Below are 18,398 nucleotides of genomic sequence, written 5' to 3'. Positions count from 1 at the left end.
TAATAAAAGGATTAGGCAGAAATTAGGAAATATATGCTATAAATAACTTGTTTAAAAACCATATAAATTATTATAAATATGAGAAAAACAACAGAAACCAAGGAATAGACTGTAGTGAAGGACATTTCGGTCACTTAGGCGACTAAGTGAAGTGGAAACTATACAAGACAAACACACATATTTTGTGTTCAGATGTCAGCGTGAACTACACGTGCTGCAAGGATTTCTACGTGATCATCACGCGCTTCTTCGTGTGCGTAGAGATTTATTTCCTATCATCAACTGAATCCGGCCAAGGATATCTTTGCTAACGTGATCCATGGGTGATAGCATCCTAACGTGCACCCTAGCATTTATCATCTTTGTGGCTTAACCTATAATCTTCTCTTTGGCCCCTGGTTCCGGTTTCCTGACCCACCTTCACCGTTGGTTCAATTGCAATCGTCACAGACTCTTTCCCTAGCTGATCATCCATGGCTGACCGTATCTCTGCCACTCGCCGCCACCATATCTCTGCTGGACCTCCTTTTCAGATCTCCAAAGGTCCTTTCTTTCACCTATTTCCGATTCTGTTAAACCCTAGAGACGTTCCCACACTTTCACTGTCGTGATTAGATTATGCCTACCATTTTTGTTTCTCTGTTTTAGTTTTAGGGTTTTGCTTCGAGGGTCGAGTGGTTTCCTCTTCGTAGCTCGTTTGATCAAATTTTTACTTATTCATTTTTAGTTCGGAGATGACATTGATGAATTGCTCTGCATTTTTCTTATTTTCTTGTTCCTTCTGTCATTCTCTTGTTTAAAGTTTCAAGACAGTGAAAGAAACGGACGGACCTAATTGTTGTTCAGATTTTTCTGTGAACTTGAGGATTGGAGGTTTAAATTTTCGAATGACATCGTGCATTTAGAAATATTTTCTTTTTCATCCAGGGAAACTTTGGTTTGATGACTTTTTAAATTCGAAAATAATATATATTTTTTACTTTATCTGTAAGTAATTTTTACCACGATAGATAATATTACGATTTGTATGTTTGTTTGACATCTTGTTAACGCAAGTATCACCATATTTTTTCTGGGTAGTCAATGAAGCTGCTAATTGTAGCTTATGCTTGAACTTGGACCAAGCCTTCCTGGATTATTATGGCGCTGTCTGGTGATTTTATTAGATTTGATATACTGAGGTATAGAGTTTGTCCACTCCATGGGAGTTGATAATAAGTACCGTGAGCTACCATCTATGTATAAATTCTGACACCGATTTTAATTTCATTTTTTTGTTTGTAAATTTGTTTATCTTTGTCCCACTGCCCCCTCCCCATTCTTCGTTTTCAATTTATTTTTTAGACTGACATTTTCGACAAGCAACAACTATTAGTGTAGTCAGCATAATCAAATATGTGATGAATTTATCCTTTCAATCAGAATTGTAGATGACAAACTTAGAAAGGACCGATTTCTTTTCATATATTCAATATTTTCATACAATATTTATTCTATCAGTTTCTTCTTGCGCTAAATTATCAATGCATGTATATTAATTTTTTTGTCAAACTTCTCTTGCTTGTCTTCATTTTTCTTGGTCTGTCTGTGTGTGCTTTCTATCTATTTAATTATCTACTGAAAAGAACATGATAAAAAACATGTAATTGATTAGCCAATTGCTGAAAGTGTTAAAGTTTTCAATTCTTTTCTAGTAAACATCTTCCTTTTGCAGATTTCCATGGCCCTGACAATCCCATTCCACTTTCACCGCAATGGCTTCTGCCAAAGCCTGGGGAGAGTAAACCTGCAATAGAAACTGTGGTGTGTAATGATTACTGCTGTTTTTTTTTTGTCTGTTTGCACTTCTGTAAACTGTATATTTGCAAGTCAGATTTCCGTGAACATTTCAATCCATAAGTAGTTTATAATTGTTTTGAAGTCCGCTTCTCTTCACTGTTACACATTACTCAGGAAAACCATGTGTTTTCAACTCCACCAAATGGCAAACGCTCAGAGATGGCTAAGACATTTGGAAATGGAGAGGACGTGAATGATGGCCTTAAGCAAAAGGATGTCTTCCGGCCATCCATGCTTGACTCTGAAAGTGGACACCGTGACCATTGGCGTGATGAAGAGAGAGATACTAAGTCTTCTTCCTCTTTACACAAGGATCGGTGGAGGAATGGAAACAAAGATGTAATTGACACTAGGAGAATGGATAGGTGGACTGAAAATCCATCAACAAGGCACTTTGGCGAAGCACATCGTGGCACATCTGATAGATGGAATGATTCGGGCAATAAAGATACAAACTTTGAACAGCGGCGCATGAGTAAGTGGAACACACGCTGGGGACCTGATGATAAGGAGTCTGAAGGTCTTCGTGAAAAATGGAGTGACCCTGGTAAAGATGGTGATCTTCATCTTGGCAAAAGTTTGTCTAACATTTCTTATCTTGTTAAGGATGAAAAGGAAGGGGATCCTTATCGGCCATGGAGACCCAACGCCTCACAAAGCCATGACCACCAAAATGGGATTCCAAACAATCAAGCGTCTGCATTGTCATATGGGTGGGGCTGTGGGGAGGATACACCTCCAGTTGATGCGTTTGGGCGGGCCCGGTTTGGCTCTGGTGGTAATTCAATTAACAGCACATATATGCATTCTCAATACCCTGAAACTGTATTGGATAAAGTTGAAAGTGAACATAGAGAAGCTCACTGCTTTAGATATAATAGGACAAATTTGCTTGATGTGTACAGAGTTGCTGATATGCATACACATAGAAAACTAGTGGAATTTCTGCAGATACCTTCTATTACACAGGATGAACCATTGAAGCCTCTAGGTTTTTGTGCTCCAAATTCTGAGGAACTGGTAATTGCTGTCACTGTATATATTTGTTCTGGATGTCACTGTTATCGGTGGTGGTTTATTAGATTGCTTTTCTGTTTGAACAGTCTGTGTTAAAGGATATTGAAAAGGGGGAAATAATCAGTAGCAGTGCTCCTCAGGTGCAAAAAGATGGACGGAACACAACAGAATTTACACATTCAAGACGAATAAAGCTTGTAAATTCTCCTTTACAAGGTATATTAAGGATATAAGCTTACAATAGTGTCAAAGGGCGTCAGCTTCTTTAGAATCTGGGTTGTTTTGGCAGGGAGTTTCTGACCATTTGAAAGTGGTCCCTTGAATTTCTCAAAAGGCTTCTCAAATTAAAAGCACCAGCACAGTTTTAGTTATCTAATAACAATGAAAACAGTGAGGATCTTAAGACATCACCAAAGTGGCTGGGAAATGTAGATTATTAATGTAAAAACTAAATGAAACCTTGGGAATTTTGTATTTTTATTGCCAACATACACCAATCATATTGTATTTCATATCTGGATTTTGAAGGTGATCTTTATATTGTCTTTAGTTGTAGTGTAAATTTTTTGGAGTCCGTAAAACTTTGTTTCTAACATAAAAATTAATGGGTTTTGTATGTTTCCATGGTTGGACTATCCCTTTAGAAGTGTTCATGCTTGCCCTGTACTTGCCTCTAATTATTGCATATTGACTATCTACACCTTTTTTTTTATTTCAGCTTTCATCTGTAACCAGACTAATTTTCTCCCAATTTATATGCACTATACTTTGCTACTTTAAACAGCTAGGAAGAATGGGTTTTTCTTTATCTCAAGGAGTTCTTATGCTTTATCTTTTCAGATAGAGTCGAAGATAATGGTTCTTACAGAATGGTAGATAAGGTTCCTAGTAATAGAGAATCAACCTTTGAAGAAAGTAATTCCGTTCATCCTGGTGCTACATGGCGTGGGACACCATTAGGTGAACATGCTGGCACAGTTGTGCATGAAAGCAGAGATGTGTCCAGTGATATTAAATCAAGAAACCCAGGTATGAGCTGGTCACACCAACCAAACGATACTCAGGCTCAGTGGGAGCATAATTTGGATTATTTATCTGAAACTAGAGATGTGGCTAAGTGGCAATCTAGTGGATATCCCATTAAAAGGCAGCTATCTGGCATTTTGGATGGTGAATTCGAATCCAGGAGAGTTCAACAAACTTGTCCAGAGGATTTATCACTTTTTTATAAAGATCCTCAGGGTCACATTCAGGGCCCGTTTAAAGGAATTGATATTATTGGTTGGTTTGAGGCTGGTTACTTCGGTATAGATTTACCTGTTTGTCTGGAAAATGCAGCATCCCACTCACCATGGTTGCAACTTGGTGATGCCATGCCCCACTTACGAGCTAAGGCACGACCACCACCTGGATTTTCTGCAGCAAAACATGACTCTACAGAGGCATTTTGTTGGCAAAATTCCAGTACCGTTGGGAACATGCATACTGGTTTAAATGAGGCTGAGAGGCTGAGAAATGATCCTATGCATAGGAATTCTACCACTGAAGCTGAAAATAGGTATCTGGAGTCACTAATGTCCGGTAGCAAAAGCAGTTCCCCACTTGATAGTCTCACATTATCAGAAGGTTAACAATGTTATTTTCTGTTTTTGTATTCTGGTTTCTGAATATTAATGCACTAGCATGCATTATCATTCCTCTTCATGGCATCTTTACATAGTGTATCATGCTTTGAGATAGTTTGGTCTAATCATGATATGTATTTTTAGGTTTACAGGGGTTTCACTGTAATAATTCTGGTAATTTAGGCCCATCAGGAGTAGATGGTGGAAACGACCTTTACATGCTGGCCAAGAAGATGGCACTTGAACGGCTAAGTTCCTTGCCAACTCATCCTTATCCATACTGGCCAAGGAGGGATGCAGCACCCCTTCCGCCAAAATCAGACATTTTTCCACATACACCACCACATTCAAATATCTTGTCTTCATTGAGTGACAATCCTCGTCAGCTTCAGCCCCAAAATTCTGATTTAAACTCAGTAATCCAAGGAATATCTGACAGGACGACCACAGGCTTAAGTAGCAGTATTGCTGGATGGCCAAATTTTCCTTCGCAAGGTGGATTGGATCCCCTTCAGAATAAGATTGACTTTCATCATGATCAAAATAATGTTCAAATGCCATTTGGAATTCAACAAAGGTTACAAACACCAAACCGGTTGCCCTCAGACAACATAATTGCTCAAACTTCAGATATTCCATCAAGTATTTTGACAGCAGAGAAGTTGCTTTCTTCTGGCTTATCCCAAGATCCCCAGATGTTGAATATGTTGCAGCAGCAATACTTTCTGCAGTTGCATTCTCAGGCAGCGGCTTCTTCACAACAGATACCTTTCTTGGACAAACTTCTATTGCTGAAGCAGAAACAGCAACAGGAGGAGCAACTGCTGTTATTGCGCCAACAACAACAACTGCTATCTCAAGTGCTGCAGGACCATCAGTCTCACCAGCGCCTAGGTGATTTATCTTTTCAGCAGTTGCCTGGAGGTAGAGTACCACTGGGGAATTTGCATGTGAATCTTTCTCAAATTCTACCAAAAGAGATTTTTTCCACAAGTTCTCAAACACCAATCCCCAGTGTGAATGGTGAGCTTACTACTGATTCTTTGAATTTACCTCTGCAAGCAAGTCAGGACACTAGCTATAATCTAAGTAGTGAATCTTCTGCCCATCTACCCGACCATTTATTTGAGAATATTAGTCATCAAAAAAGCTGGAGTGCTACACTTCCTGAGCAAATTAATGACAAGCACCAGAGTGTAGCATTGCCTGCATCAGCTTCTTTTGAAGACTCCGTGTTGAGTGAGCATAACATAGCTAAAGAGGAACCCAACATTGCCCAGATACCTCTTTCTTTTTCTGACAATACTACTAAAATCATGGAGCAAATTCCATACAATACTTGTCCTGTTGGTGATTCTCAGGTGAGTGCAACTTCTGTGTTCGATGAGAGTTCTCAATCAGTACAGTTTGTTGCACCTTTTGTTCCTGTGTCTTCAGCTGGAGATTTACCAGTATCAAGTCAAGTGGGTATAGATGTGGAGATTAAATCAGGCAGTCTTGAAGAGCAGCAGGGTGGAAGAGAAAGCTCAAATACTGAAACCTCTGTGGTGGATGCAAGTAGTGTTGAAGCACGGGAACCCAAAAAGACTACTGAGAAGAAATCTAAGAAGCAAAAATCTTCAAAATCTCAGTCTTCTGATCAGGCAAAGGGCTTGCCAAAAAATGTGACTTTGCAGCAGTCAAAGAAATCAGAATCTGAGAAACCAAATTATGGTGAAAAAAAATTGGGAGAAACCAACAAGGGTGACCCAGCTCATGAGACATATCTGCAACAAACAAGGGGTAAGGGTAAACAATCTGCAACTGCTACTGCAGAAACAGATAATCATCAAGAACTTAATGGTCTCCCTACTAATATTCCAGGAAGCAACTCTGAAACATTTATTGAGGATGAGTTGAAGGCAGTCGGTTCTGTTTCCACCAAGACTAGTGAATTACCTTCAGGGAGAGCTTGGAAACCTGCTCCTGGTTTCAAGGCAAAATCTCTCTTAGAAATTCAACTGGAAGAACAAAAAAGGGCACAGATAGAAATGCTTGTGTCTGAGGTTGCTACTCCTGTCAATGCCATGAGTTCAACAACTCCTTGGGTGGGAGTTATGGCCAATCCAGACTCTTCGAAGGTGTCTAGTGATAGTCACAGAGAAGCAGATGATACTGAATATCTGGCTAAATCTGAAAAATCTCAAGATAGTAAAATCAAGAAAAGCCCATTACATGATCTATTGGCAGAAGATGTACCAGAATATAGTGAAAGAGATGGCAGGGTTCCAGACAGCTTGATCCCCTCACAAACTGTTCATTCTCATTCAGAACCAATAGATGAAGGAGACTTCATTGAAGCTAAAGACACCAAAAGAAACCGGAAAAAATCTGCAAAGTTGAAGGGTTCAGGGTCTAAGGTTTCAATTCCTGTTGCTTCTAGTGAAAGGCCCATAAGTTCGAGTCACAATGAAAAGGTAAGGAGCTCCCATTCTGTTCAACTGGAGAAAGAACAACTTCCTTCTATCCCTTCAGGACCCTCTCTTGGAGATTTTGTTCTTTGGAAAGGAGAGCTGACAAGCCCATCTCCTCCTCCAGCCTGGACTACTGATTCTGGTAGGATACCTAAACCAACATCATTAAGGGACATTCAAAAGGAGCAAGAGAAGAAATCTGCTGCAGTTCTCTCAAACCAACTTCCTACCCCTCAGAGATCACAGCCTGCCCAAGTTGCTCGGAGCAGCAGTTCTTTATGGCCAATTTCAACTTCATCTCCACCAAAAACTGCACCTTCTAGCCAGATAAACTCCCAAACTTCTGTGTCGAAATATAGAGGGGATGATGAATTCTTTTGGGGTCCAGTTGAGCAATCTAAGCAAGAAAATAAGCAGTATGACCTCTGTCTCTTCATTGTGCATATGACTTCTACTCATTAATGTTACTTCATTAATCTTACTTTCTACAGTAATACTTACTAACGTTGTTAGTTTTGGTATCTGTTCAACATACATTGTTCTACGTCACAATCAGGTAGTGAAGTGCTGGTGGGGTGTGAGAAAGGCAAAACATTTTAATTGAACAATAAATTTTCAGTTTTTAGCATTAAATTAAAACACTTAGTGGCCTCAGGGCGTTAAATAATAGTAGAACTTAAAAACCAGAATATAATAAACATGGTAATGAGTCATAATTGAGGCTGATTTAAGATTTGGGACACACGACCTCACATTATCTTTATATTAGAACAGTTGTTGCATTTAGGAGTAATTTTATGCAGCTTTAGGTGGCCGACTTATTGTTTCCTTTATAATCTTATTTTGATGGATAAGTTGATTATTATATTCTTTGTAAGCAGATCAGGCTTCTCTCAGCTTGCTAGCCAGGGTAGCCGGGGTTCTAAAAATATCCCCATGAAAGGTAATTCACCTGGATTATCAAGTCGACAAAAGTCTGGGAGTGGCAAACCAGCTGAGCGATCTCTTTCATCGTCACCTGCCTCTTCTCAATCACTGCTAAAACTGAAAAAGGATGCCATGACTAAGAATTCCGGTAATGACATATGCTTATTCTTTACTTCAACATTTTTAATTCCAATTTTCACCTGCTTGGCAATTCTATCTGATTTAGCCTCAATATATTTAGCTCTGCTTCTTCTGACTGGTTTATTGATGGTAGTTTAAATACAATGAGTTATTTTTTCCTTTTTTTTCAGAAGCTACGGACTTCAGAGTTTGGTGTGAGAATGAATGTGTCAGGCTTATTGGGACAAAAGGTATTTACATCTACGGTTTCAAATTTGTTTTCCATGCTATGTTTTGATTGATCAATTGTGATTTAGTATATTAATTTAAGACTTCTAAAGAAAAGTCTATTTCACCAAATGGTTATTGCCCCCAAACAACAGTTCAATGTCTGTCTGAATGTAATCAGGCATTGAGTGGTTATATTATCTTGAATTTCTATTTAATGTCATTTTGACTATATTTTGGATGGCAGATACCAGTTTCCTTCAGTTTTGCTTGAAGCAGTCCAGATCTGAAGCAGAGATTATTCTCACGGAAAACCTGGGATCATATGACCCTGATCATGAATTCATTGATAAATTCCTCAATTACATGGACTTGCTACCATCAGATGTTTTGGAAATAGCTTTTCAAACTCGGAATGATCAGAAAGTTGATGGATCTGAAAACACAGTTATACAAGATATGGGTTACGTTGACGGATCCTTCTCAAAAGGTGGAAAGAAGAAAGGTAAGAAAGGAAAAAAGGTCAGCTCTTCAGTTTTGGGATTCAATGTCGTGAGTAACCGGATAATGATGGGTGAGATTCAGGCGGTAGTTGACTAATATTAACACAGGTTATTGCGGAACGTGTATATATGTTTTGGCCGTACTTTGTATTTTGTAAATGATTTTTTTTACACTAAAAGTAGCAGCATCAATTGGATCTGCTCAAGCAATTTTGTCGTCTTAATGTAGAAAATTTTGACGTTTGAAAGATCCTGCTGACAAACATTCTTGGCAGCCTTAACTCGATACAAGCTAATTTATTCAAGGGCAGAACAAGCAAGTGCCTGATGCTCTCTTTCTATTTTTTGATTATATTTTTAGGGCTTAATTAAATATTTTCTTTTAGTTATTAAGTTTGATTTAAACATTTATGATTAAAATTTTAAAATAGTACTTCGATCAGTTTAAAATTAATTGTCTGTGATTTTAATTTCAGTAATTATGTAGGTTGAGAATTTAGCACGCGTGTACAGAGTGATGGTTGGAATAACAATTGCTCAAACTTACAGCATTGTAAACAATGATTGATTGTAGTTTGTTCTAGTATAAAGTTATTTCAATCAAGTTTGATCGTCAATAGCGCGTATAGAGAATTTTTCCGAGAGGAGTTTTTATATGATTGCTAGAGACAAAATGGTTTCGCCGGGGGTTGTGTAATTTGTAAAAGTTGTTAAAAAATAAAACAAAAGTGCCGGAAATAACAAATTTTAGCATCCGTCAATAGTGGATTCATTGGGATGACGAGAATTAATCCTAACTTTGATATCATATAAAAATAAAAGGGAAAGAGAAATAAGTTGATTTCCTTGATATATATGGAGCAAAGAGAGTTATATATTTATAAATAAGAAAATATAAAAATTCAATTAAGACTGAGTAGCAAGATGCAATGTTACTATTCTCCTTATTGATTATTTATTTGCAGTTTTTTCATTAATCGAAAATCTTCTGCAAATATCTTTTCATTCTTCTTGTCCAGATTGTCATTATAATGGGCATGTTTATAGCATGTTCATCAGTCATGTCTACATTTTCAACTAAAATTTTGTTCTTGAATGTAAGAACTAAAAAATGAATATTTTTTCATACAATATCTTCTGATAAAATACTTGACAGTATCTAGCTTGGTAAGAATTACAGAGTATTCGCTGAAACCTTGAAGATATTTATTATTGATTTGGGAAAAGTACAGTGGTCATATGCTGCTCCTATGCTTCTCAAGCCCAAAAGTATTGCTACAACTAAAACCATGGATTCTACTTATTCGTCACATTCCTACTCTCTGTTTCCTTCATTTTTCTTGATCCCCTCATGCTCTGCACATGCCAATCACCAAAACTAAAAACATGCATTTTTATCTCAATAATTCACCCACTTGCATTTTATTAAACTGGAGAAAAGTCAAAAGACTGGTTTAAACTTTAAAAACTAGCTTGTAATATGAAACGCAGTATGCTATTATTGTATTAAATTTTTAGTTAACCTGAGACTTAAATTTCTTTCAATACAACCTTCACATCTAGTGCTACTAAGCTTGTTGAGTGACTATTTTTATAGATTTAAGATAGCTTCCAATACAAGTCACAGGAGAGAAAAAATAATAGAATAAAGAGAGAAAAGGAGCTAACTTCTTCAAATTAGTTTATCAATGAGCTAATTGGTTTGTTTAAACATGTTTATTGTCTTTTAAGTATCAATTTTTCTACAAATTAAATTATTAATAAACTCAGAAGAAAAGAAAAAGACTATCGTAAGCGTTAGTTTGTGCTGACCGGGTGCGATTGAAGAGGAAGAGATCGCAGAAGAGACATCTTGGCAATTTCTGAGACGGCACCGTCTCGAACTTCACGAACATCACTCACCAATTCCTCGTAAGCTGCTTCGAAGGCTTCCCACCAAAACTTGGGTAATCCAACGTAGTTCGTGCGAGTGCGACTGTACACATCCCACATCTGTCTCACAACCTTCTCTCTCTCCTCCACCTCCTATTTTTCAACCAAACCATAAACACAAACAAATTATACTTCAAAACCTTTGCATCTTATCATCTCAACTAATTTTCATTTTCCGATTAAACACCAAAAATTACGTCGTGTACAAAAATTAGCAAGCACTATGACAAAATTAGTGAAAATTAGTCCAGCACAAGAAAAATCAGTTTTACAGTTACAGAAATGAAAGGAACTGTGTTTTGTTGTGTACGTACGAGCACATCGAGATCCTGAAAAATGGTAGAATCTAAATCATCGTTGTTGGTCGTGGACCATTTGAGCGTGACGGAGCCAGCGAACATGGTCCATAGAGCAACGAGGATAACCACTGCTAAGACCCAAAATAAGAAGTGCCTCTTACGGTCGGCGTTTCCAGAATCAGCATCACGGATCCCTCTCTTTGTCATGTTTTTTGTTTGGGTTAAGGTGTGATGGGTAGATACTACTTCACTTTATATTTGTGTTAGAATCGAAGTGCTTTTGCCACCAAAAAAGAAGTGGGCAATGGTGGGTAAGGTGTTATAATATTAATAATAATTTATATCAAACACCTGTAACTATTTTGTATGTGTATTTTTTGTTTCAAAAATGAAATTTAATCACCAACAAATAATTTATTTATATATACCTATTAGTAATATAAATATTAATTTTTAACTAGATTAAATAAAATAATATGATTCTGTTAAAATTCACGTTAAATAAGGAGTTTTTTCCATCATCTACCCTTCACCTTTTCACTATATAATATTATTATATTTGGTAGAAGGAAGGTATAATTCCATTACATAAGGTATTGTTCATTCACCATCTCGTATTCGCCAATTGGTGATTTAGTTTATTCACACATTTTGACTTATTTAAGAAAGTCAGTTTCCTACGACTTAACGTGTTGAATATTTTGATATTAATTTAATAATCATGTATAGCAAATTTTACAATTAAAGTTTAGTTATTATACATGGTTACTATAACTTTTACCCCAAGAATCACCGTTGGTATTTAAAAGAAAAAAATATAGTTGAATACACCTAAACTTCTACATTTGATATTATCCTTTCTTACTTTTTACTTTTTTAAAAAAAAAATACAAAATTTTACACTTTTATAATTATTTTACCTTTGTATTTTACGTCAAATGAATATAAAAATATGTCATGATATCATTACTCGTATAAAAGTACAACAAATATTTTATTTATAAGATTTATATTTATATAAATAATAATAATAAAGGAAACAGGTATAATTACTCGCTATGAACAATAAATTGATCCCTTTTGATTATTCCCTTGAAAGAATATGATTATTCTCTAAAAGAATAATGATGACTTGATTATTAACTAAGTAAGAACATTTCCGAAGAAAGTGGTTTACTATAATTGCTTTAAAAAAAGTATTATTTTAACATTGATTTCATACATATATTACTTAAAATTAAATATTATTCTTATAAATGGGATAATTTTTTTGTACAAACAATTTTTTTCAATTTATAATCAACATAATATTCTTATTTATAAATAATTTTTGTGAGTAATTCTTATTCGAATCGCATCAGATGGAGAGCAAGTGATTGTGTTATATTATGTGTCGGTTTTCCGCACACCTCAAAGTTACAATGCAAATATAATTCCAAAGGATGGAGCTCCATTTCATCAAAATTTTGCGTCTCAAGAATATTTTCTCCCTGCCATTAAAAATCACTGCAAACAAACAGCAGAAGAACACACAAAAGTTTTCAGGAAACATTAGTTGAACCGCAGGCATTATATATATATATTTAAGAAGTTGACTTAAACCTAAGCGGTAGAATAGACTCTATATCATGAATTTGGTATTATATTAAAAAGTAAATTTTGGTTTAATTTAACTTTATAAAATTAATTTTAAAAATAAGGTTTATATTTGTTTATATATACGACTATAAACTGATTAACGTGGACTTCTAACTTATATATAATCTAAACATGCAATTGTCCTCAATATGTCAAATGTCAACGTTCCAAGATTTGGTTCCACGAAATGGTGGCTGGTTGCACACTAAGAGGAGATGGAAAAGCAACGAAACCCCAAAAAAAGTCGTAAGAGAAAAACAATCAGTCATTTTATAGACAAAATGCCCCAGAAAACACGATAAACGACACAGTGAAGATCCAAATTCCATTTCTACTAGTACTTTATTAAATATATACATACAAACAAAGACACCCACATTTAATAGTGTATCAGAAATCAGAAATCAGAAATCCAATGACATCAAATTCTTCAAGTAGAAAAAGTAGCAAGCTTTTCACACTTCACCTTAGATGTGATATAGTATAAAAGGTTAGAACCCAGCACAGACTAAAGGTTCAGACACTTAAGATGTAAACTTAGACAATCTGATAATCACCCATGCCGCACCCACCCTTATAATAATTAGAGTTTTTCGTATTCAGAAATTTCGTTTTTTCACGACTCATTTTTTTAAAATGATTTTCGGAGTCCTTTCTCATTGGTCTGAACGTTCTCTTAAATAAAGTTTTAGATTTGAATAAAACAATAGTTTTAGGTACGTCCAAGGTAGATTAAGAGTATACTGTTAATAATTTCTATTTTCAGTACCTGTTCATAAACTTTGCCTTTTTCGTCTGATTAAATTACCAGTTTGTTCTTCGAATGAATAGAAACCATTGATCGGTGTCAAATCACAATTTCTAAACAAAAAATTGTGAATCCAACATATTCCAAATGAATTGCATTTATCTGTCACCCAAAAGATCCCAGTCAAAAAAAGATTGAATTACTTCCATTGCAGCATACCCATAGCACCATATATTTGTCTATGTTTTAGTATTTACACTTCCTATAGTCGAGTCGAGGGGAGCAAAGATATCGACGACTACCGAAGCAAAATCCTATCCCATTCCCTCTGTGCCTTCGTGTTGTTCTCTCTCTCCATCAGAGGGAGGGAGAAAGCAATTCATGGTCAACCCAACAATATTAAAGTCAACCTCTTCAATCGTCCACGTTTCCTCAATCATACGTTTGTGATTTTGCTCTGCCCCGTACCTATTAAGCGTGGCAATCGTGGTCCCACCGTGCGCTATGTTAATGCCGTCTACGTATCTATAATCTTCGATCAAGGACTCCACTCTAGTTTCCCAGAACACGTACTCTTTGCCTTTCACGGGCCTTATCTTCACCAACTTGGTGTCCTCGAATTTCACCAGCAGCCCCGTGCGTTGGCTGAAGTAGCCCACTATCGTGTGCATCACAATGTCAGTGTTGGAAGTGCTCTGGGCAAGAAGAACTTGTTGAGCCGTTTGCAACTTCAGCATGAAACAAACCTCGTTGTTAATGATGTTCTCTCCCACACATTCTGCGTCTAGGAACAAGTTTGCCGCGCACCTTGGGTCCAGTCCCTAATAATAATAACATGTGATATGCGTATGATCCCATTACCAAAAAACAATGATAAAATCAATGCATACAATGTTGCATATTACCTGAAAGATGCGGCGAAGTGGTCTTGGAGGGGCTTTGATTGCATGAAAGGGTTGAGAAGAACTGTGGTTCCAAGATACCTTACCGTCACATCCTGCACTGACCTTGTAACCAGAAACAACCAATTCCAAGCACCACATATCTGGGTTCTTCTGCCATAACACAAAACCTCCCACTTCAGGTTTCCCTCTTGCTTCAACTTCTTCATCGATCTCACCTTGACGCATTTCCGACCCACATATTCTCACTCGGCCAATTGCATACATACTTTCCAGTGAATTCAATGCTGCCACCCCTCCCGTCGCCGCCACGTACTGCTGAACTATGTACTTCGCATTCGAATCTTGCTGCATCCATCATCCATGCATGAACCCCCGTTTCATTCATTAATATACAACCAATACGCACAACAGATTAGGTTTATTTAGCTACCAAAATAATGCAATTCTTTATTAACTTTACAAATATGCGCAGTGAAACACACTTTCCAAACCGAAGAAATCATGCTTTCAAGCTATTTGTAATAATGTTTATGCATATAACTAATTGAAAACAAAAAATTCTACTCGTGATATTTGTGTGGCTAGTGGCGAATTGAATAGATAATTGGTAATTAGGGCTTACAATGGAGCAATCTTTGAGGGGGCGAGTCAAAGCGTGGTCCGACGAAAGCTGAACAGGGATAAGGGGGGCACCCACAATCTTAAGCAGCACCAAAAATTCATTGTTCAATGATGATTTGTCAGGAAATCGAGCATTCATGAGAGTTCGGAGATTCTGCCACCGATTGAAGCCATTGGAGCCCATGCTCGTCAACATCTCATCAGGAATAGGCACCTCAAGCACGGTCTCCAACCCATCTTCCTTATCAAAATTAGGACACAACTTCCTCATGATTCTATTTCAAAGGAACTTATGAATGTTAATGAAATTCAAATTAACGGGAAATGCATGTGCCTGTGTTTGTAAATAATGATCAAATCCTTAATTTTGAGGGCTATCAAAAATAGAGGGACCCTCTCTTTCTAGGTAGAGGAGAGGGTACCCTCTATGCCTGGGAAGGCTTTGGGTTAATTTGCTGAGTCTATGTACCTGTGTCCCTACAGAGACGTGCGAGAGGGAAAGATCTTCCGTTCTTTTCCTACGCCGTTCCATGCCCGTAGGGGTAGCTACGTGCACGGCTTTAATTTTCAATGTTTTAATTTAAGTTTATTGTATGAATTACTTTATAATTTTTAAATTTAACTATGCCATGAGGTCTCCTTTTTCTTCGTAAAAATGGGTGATGAGAGAGTGACACTGGTCCCAGTTAATTAATGACCATTATTATAACATAACCATGATTAACATTAATGGCAATAAATGAAAATGAAAAGTAATTATGAATAACGATGATGCCGATGTCTTAATAATGAATAAATACCAATGTGGTCGAGGTTTAAAAGGAGCATGTGACAAATAATGAATATCTTAAAATAATAACAAAATATAAATGATGATATGGTAATTTGTATTGGGATTAATAATATAATTTTCCACATAAGAACTGGATATTCCTTATTTGTTTTTTTTTTTTTAAGTTTTCTTATTATCCCTTATGTTACTTACTGATATCGGTATCTATAGTTTTTCTAGTTTTTCTTTTCTAAATTTTGAATGAAGTTATTTAAAATGTATATTTTGGAATATAATAGAATTAAAAGTGCATCGTGTAATATTAATAAAAAGAAAATTACTATATTTAAAAATAAATAAATTACGTCTCAAAGTATGATTATAAATAAAATCAACCAGTTTAAAATGATTTCAAGTCTATAAATTAAATTATAAATCATTTTTTATAATAAATATTTTACTTATAATTAATTTTACTTTAATCGCCTTATTCTAAAAATTATATTCAAATTCAAATAAGTTATAGGTATTCTTGAGTATATGGATATACTTGTATACGTGTATTCATTATAATTTTATTAAAACATATAATTAAACACGCATATCTAGTATCCATTAATATCTATGAAATCTATTCATTTTATATTTTATTACAGATTTTATTTCGCACATTTTTTTTACAATCCTAGCGACTATAATGACATTTTTATATACATATACAGACAAAGCAAAACTCTCATTTCCTATATAATTTCTTTATCAGTTCAGTGTCCATTATTTTATTCCATTCTCCCTCAGAATTTCACCAATCTTTGCCTACAAAAGTTCTCTCATGCCCTTCTATTTTCGTATGGCTATTCAGTTTAATTTAATTATAAATTTTAATGCCGGCAAAAAAATATCAATAATAAAAAGTATTAGTAATCTATCAATATAAAAAATTAAACTCATCGTTTTGAATGATTATATTCGTTATTTTATTTGTTTAAAACTAAAACAATTTATTAACTGTACAAAAGTTTTATAATTTCTTATACGTGAATTTTCTCTTTTATTTTGAATTATAGTCAGTAACTAATTAATAAATTCAAAATAAAACTCCCTTAATGATTTTAGTTAAATGTTAAACTACAACATCTTTTATACTTATTTAAAATTATTTTAATAATATTATAGAGTTAGCTCGTGCTTTAGACGAGTCAAAACTAATTTTACTACATTTACTAGACTTTGACAACCAGTTTATTATATTAGAAAATGTAATTATAATCAATCCATACCATAAATTAGAATGATAAACTCGTCCGATTAGATAATATGCACTAATTTTATGTAGTTGATTGAGAAATAACTTATCTCCATCTATCGGTTAACACGTTTTTAAGATAATAAAGTGTGTGTTTTTTTTTTCTGATAGTTTAACAAATAAAATTTGGGAAGAACATGAAAAATTAAGAGAATCCTTTCTCACAACTATTACCAATTCATCATATAGATTTTGATATGCAATGACGCCATGCTAATATAATACTACGATGTTAATACAATGATAGCTTTCTTTATCTACCTTTTATATATATATATATATATATATATATATATATATATATATATATATATATATATATATATATATATATATATATATATATATATACACGAATAAAAATATATAATTTTTTAACTTTATTTTCCTCCTTTTCCACTTATTTTACTATTTATTGATTATTTTATTTTCTCTCCTTTTAAGTTAACTAGGTAATATCTAAGTTAAAATGTTTCTTAATTTTCCTCTCATCCTCTTTTTTTGTGTGTGATTATTTTATATAATTTGATTTTAAATCACAAAATTAAAACTAAAATTACACATTAGACTTTTTTTTATCAATACAAATTTTTATGTAAATAATAAACATGAGAATAATTTTTTTTTTTATGAAAGTTGTGTTGATTATTTGTCATAGGAAAATTTTATGAAACATTTCTCCTCTCCTTATGAAGACTTCTCTAGCGTGGTGGTTGAATTATCATCATCATCGCAATTAAATTTATAAAAGGATATAAAAAATATAAAGTATTTAGGTTTAAATATTTCTTTGGTTTTTTTTTTCTAATGTATCTTAGATTTTTTTTTTCAATTAAGTTTTCATTTTCATTAATTTTACTCAATTTGATTATTTTTTATAATGACATTTAAATAGTCAATATAATGTGAACAGTATATCTCATGGGTCACTTTGTGTTTTTTTTTTTATTTTCTTTTATTATTAAAAAAGTTATTCACATGGCAAATCCGCAGAGTAATAGTGTTATATGTCAATGCTAGTGTTTTATATTGAATTCAATCTATGTATTTATTATTTTTATTTAATTTTTTTTAATTAGTTTTTCTCTAACTTGAGATTAAATTTAATTTTTAAATAAATGTTCTATTGGTATTTCTTTTAAAATTCGCAGTTTTATTAAATATTTCTAAAAAAGATTTAAAATTAACTTTAATAATATTATTATAATACATTAGTTTTATGTTTGATTTTTCTACATGTAAGAAAAATAAGATTATAGTTGGTTCAAAACAGGGTTAAAATTGATTAAAAAATATGATTTGATTTTTTATACATGTTAAAAATAGAGTTAGAATATAAAAGAATGAAGAATTATCCTTTATTAAATTTATATTTGATTTTTGCTATCTATAAAAAAAAATATGGATAGTGATAGTTTAAGATAGGATTGAACTTCGTTAAAAAAGAGAATTAATTTCTTATACA

General features: G+C 34.3%; 3 protein-coding genes across 7 annotated transcripts; 1 reads left to right on the top strand and 2 right to left on the bottom strand.

The window, feature by feature from the left end:
- Positions 1–306: 306 nt before the first annotated feature.
- Positions 307–9,021, top strand: LOC108342883 (protein ESSENTIAL FOR POTEXVIRUS ACCUMULATION 1). 4 transcript variants are annotated; one of them, XM_052876034.1, is made up of 10 exons: positions 308–543; positions 1,715–1,803; positions 1,954–2,859; positions 2,943–3,072; positions 3,697–3,885; positions 4,195–4,482; positions 4,626–7,350; positions 7,816–8,009; positions 8,173–8,232; positions 8,457–9,021. In XM_052876034.1, the coding sequence occupies exons 1-10, from the start codon at positions 474–476 to the stop codon at positions 8,807–8,809; spliced, it is 5,004 nt and encodes a 1,667-aa protein (XP_052731994.1). In that variant the 5' UTR covers positions 308–473; the 3' UTR covers positions 8,810–9,021. The 4 variants fall into 4 exon arrangements, with proteins under 4 accessions (XP_052731993.1, XP_052731994.1, XP_017436263.1 ...); XM_052876033.1 differs by having other exon boundaries at positions 307–543; positions 3,697–4,482; XM_017580774.2 differs by lacking the exons at positions 308–543; positions 1,715–1,803 and having other exon boundaries at positions 2,177–2,314; positions 2,446–2,617; positions 2,745–2,859; positions 3,697–4,482.
- Positions 9,022–9,778: 757 nt separating this feature from the next.
- Positions 9,779–11,220, bottom strand: LOC108341875 (uncharacterized). The gene is made up of 3 exons (XM_017579537.2): positions 10,959–11,220; positions 10,525–10,737; positions 9,779–10,068 (listed from the first exon to the last, which is right to left on the bottom strand). Exons 1-3 carry the CDS (start codon positions 11,148–11,150, stop codon positions 10,009–10,011), a joined length of 465 nt encoding a protein of 154 aa, XP_017435026.1. The 5' UTR covers positions 11,151–11,220; the 3' UTR covers positions 9,779–10,008.
- Positions 11,221–13,506: 2,286 nt separating this feature from the next.
- LOC108341874 (uncharacterized) lies at positions 13,507–15,395 on the bottom strand. Of its 2 annotated transcripts, XM_052876032.1 has the most exons (4): positions 15,325–15,395; positions 14,857–15,130; positions 14,235–14,579; positions 13,507–14,150 (listed from the first exon to the last, which is right to left on the bottom strand). In XM_052876032.1, the coding sequence occupies exons 2-4, from the start codon at positions 15,124–15,126 to the stop codon at positions 13,644–13,646; spliced, it is 1,122 nt and encodes a 373-aa protein (XP_052731992.1). In that variant the 5' UTR covers positions 15,127–15,130; positions 15,325–15,395; the 3' UTR covers positions 13,507–13,643. The 2 variants fall into 2 exon arrangements, with proteins under 2 accessions (XP_052731992.1, XP_017435025.1); XM_017579536.2 differs by lacking the exon at positions 15,325–15,395 and having other exon boundaries at positions 14,857–15,302.
- Between the last annotated feature and the right edge of the window lie 3,003 nt (positions 15,396–18,398).

The sequence above is a fragment of the Vigna angularis genome, chromosome 4 (assembly GCF_016808095.1).
Source record: "Vigna angularis cultivar LongXiaoDou No.4 chromosome 4, ASM1680809v1, whole genome shotgun sequence".
NCBI classification, from domain to species: domain Eukaryota; kingdom Viridiplantae; phylum Streptophyta; class Magnoliopsida; order Fabales; family Fabaceae; genus Vigna; species Vigna angularis.
This window is presented reverse-complemented; position numbering and strand designations above follow the sequence as displayed.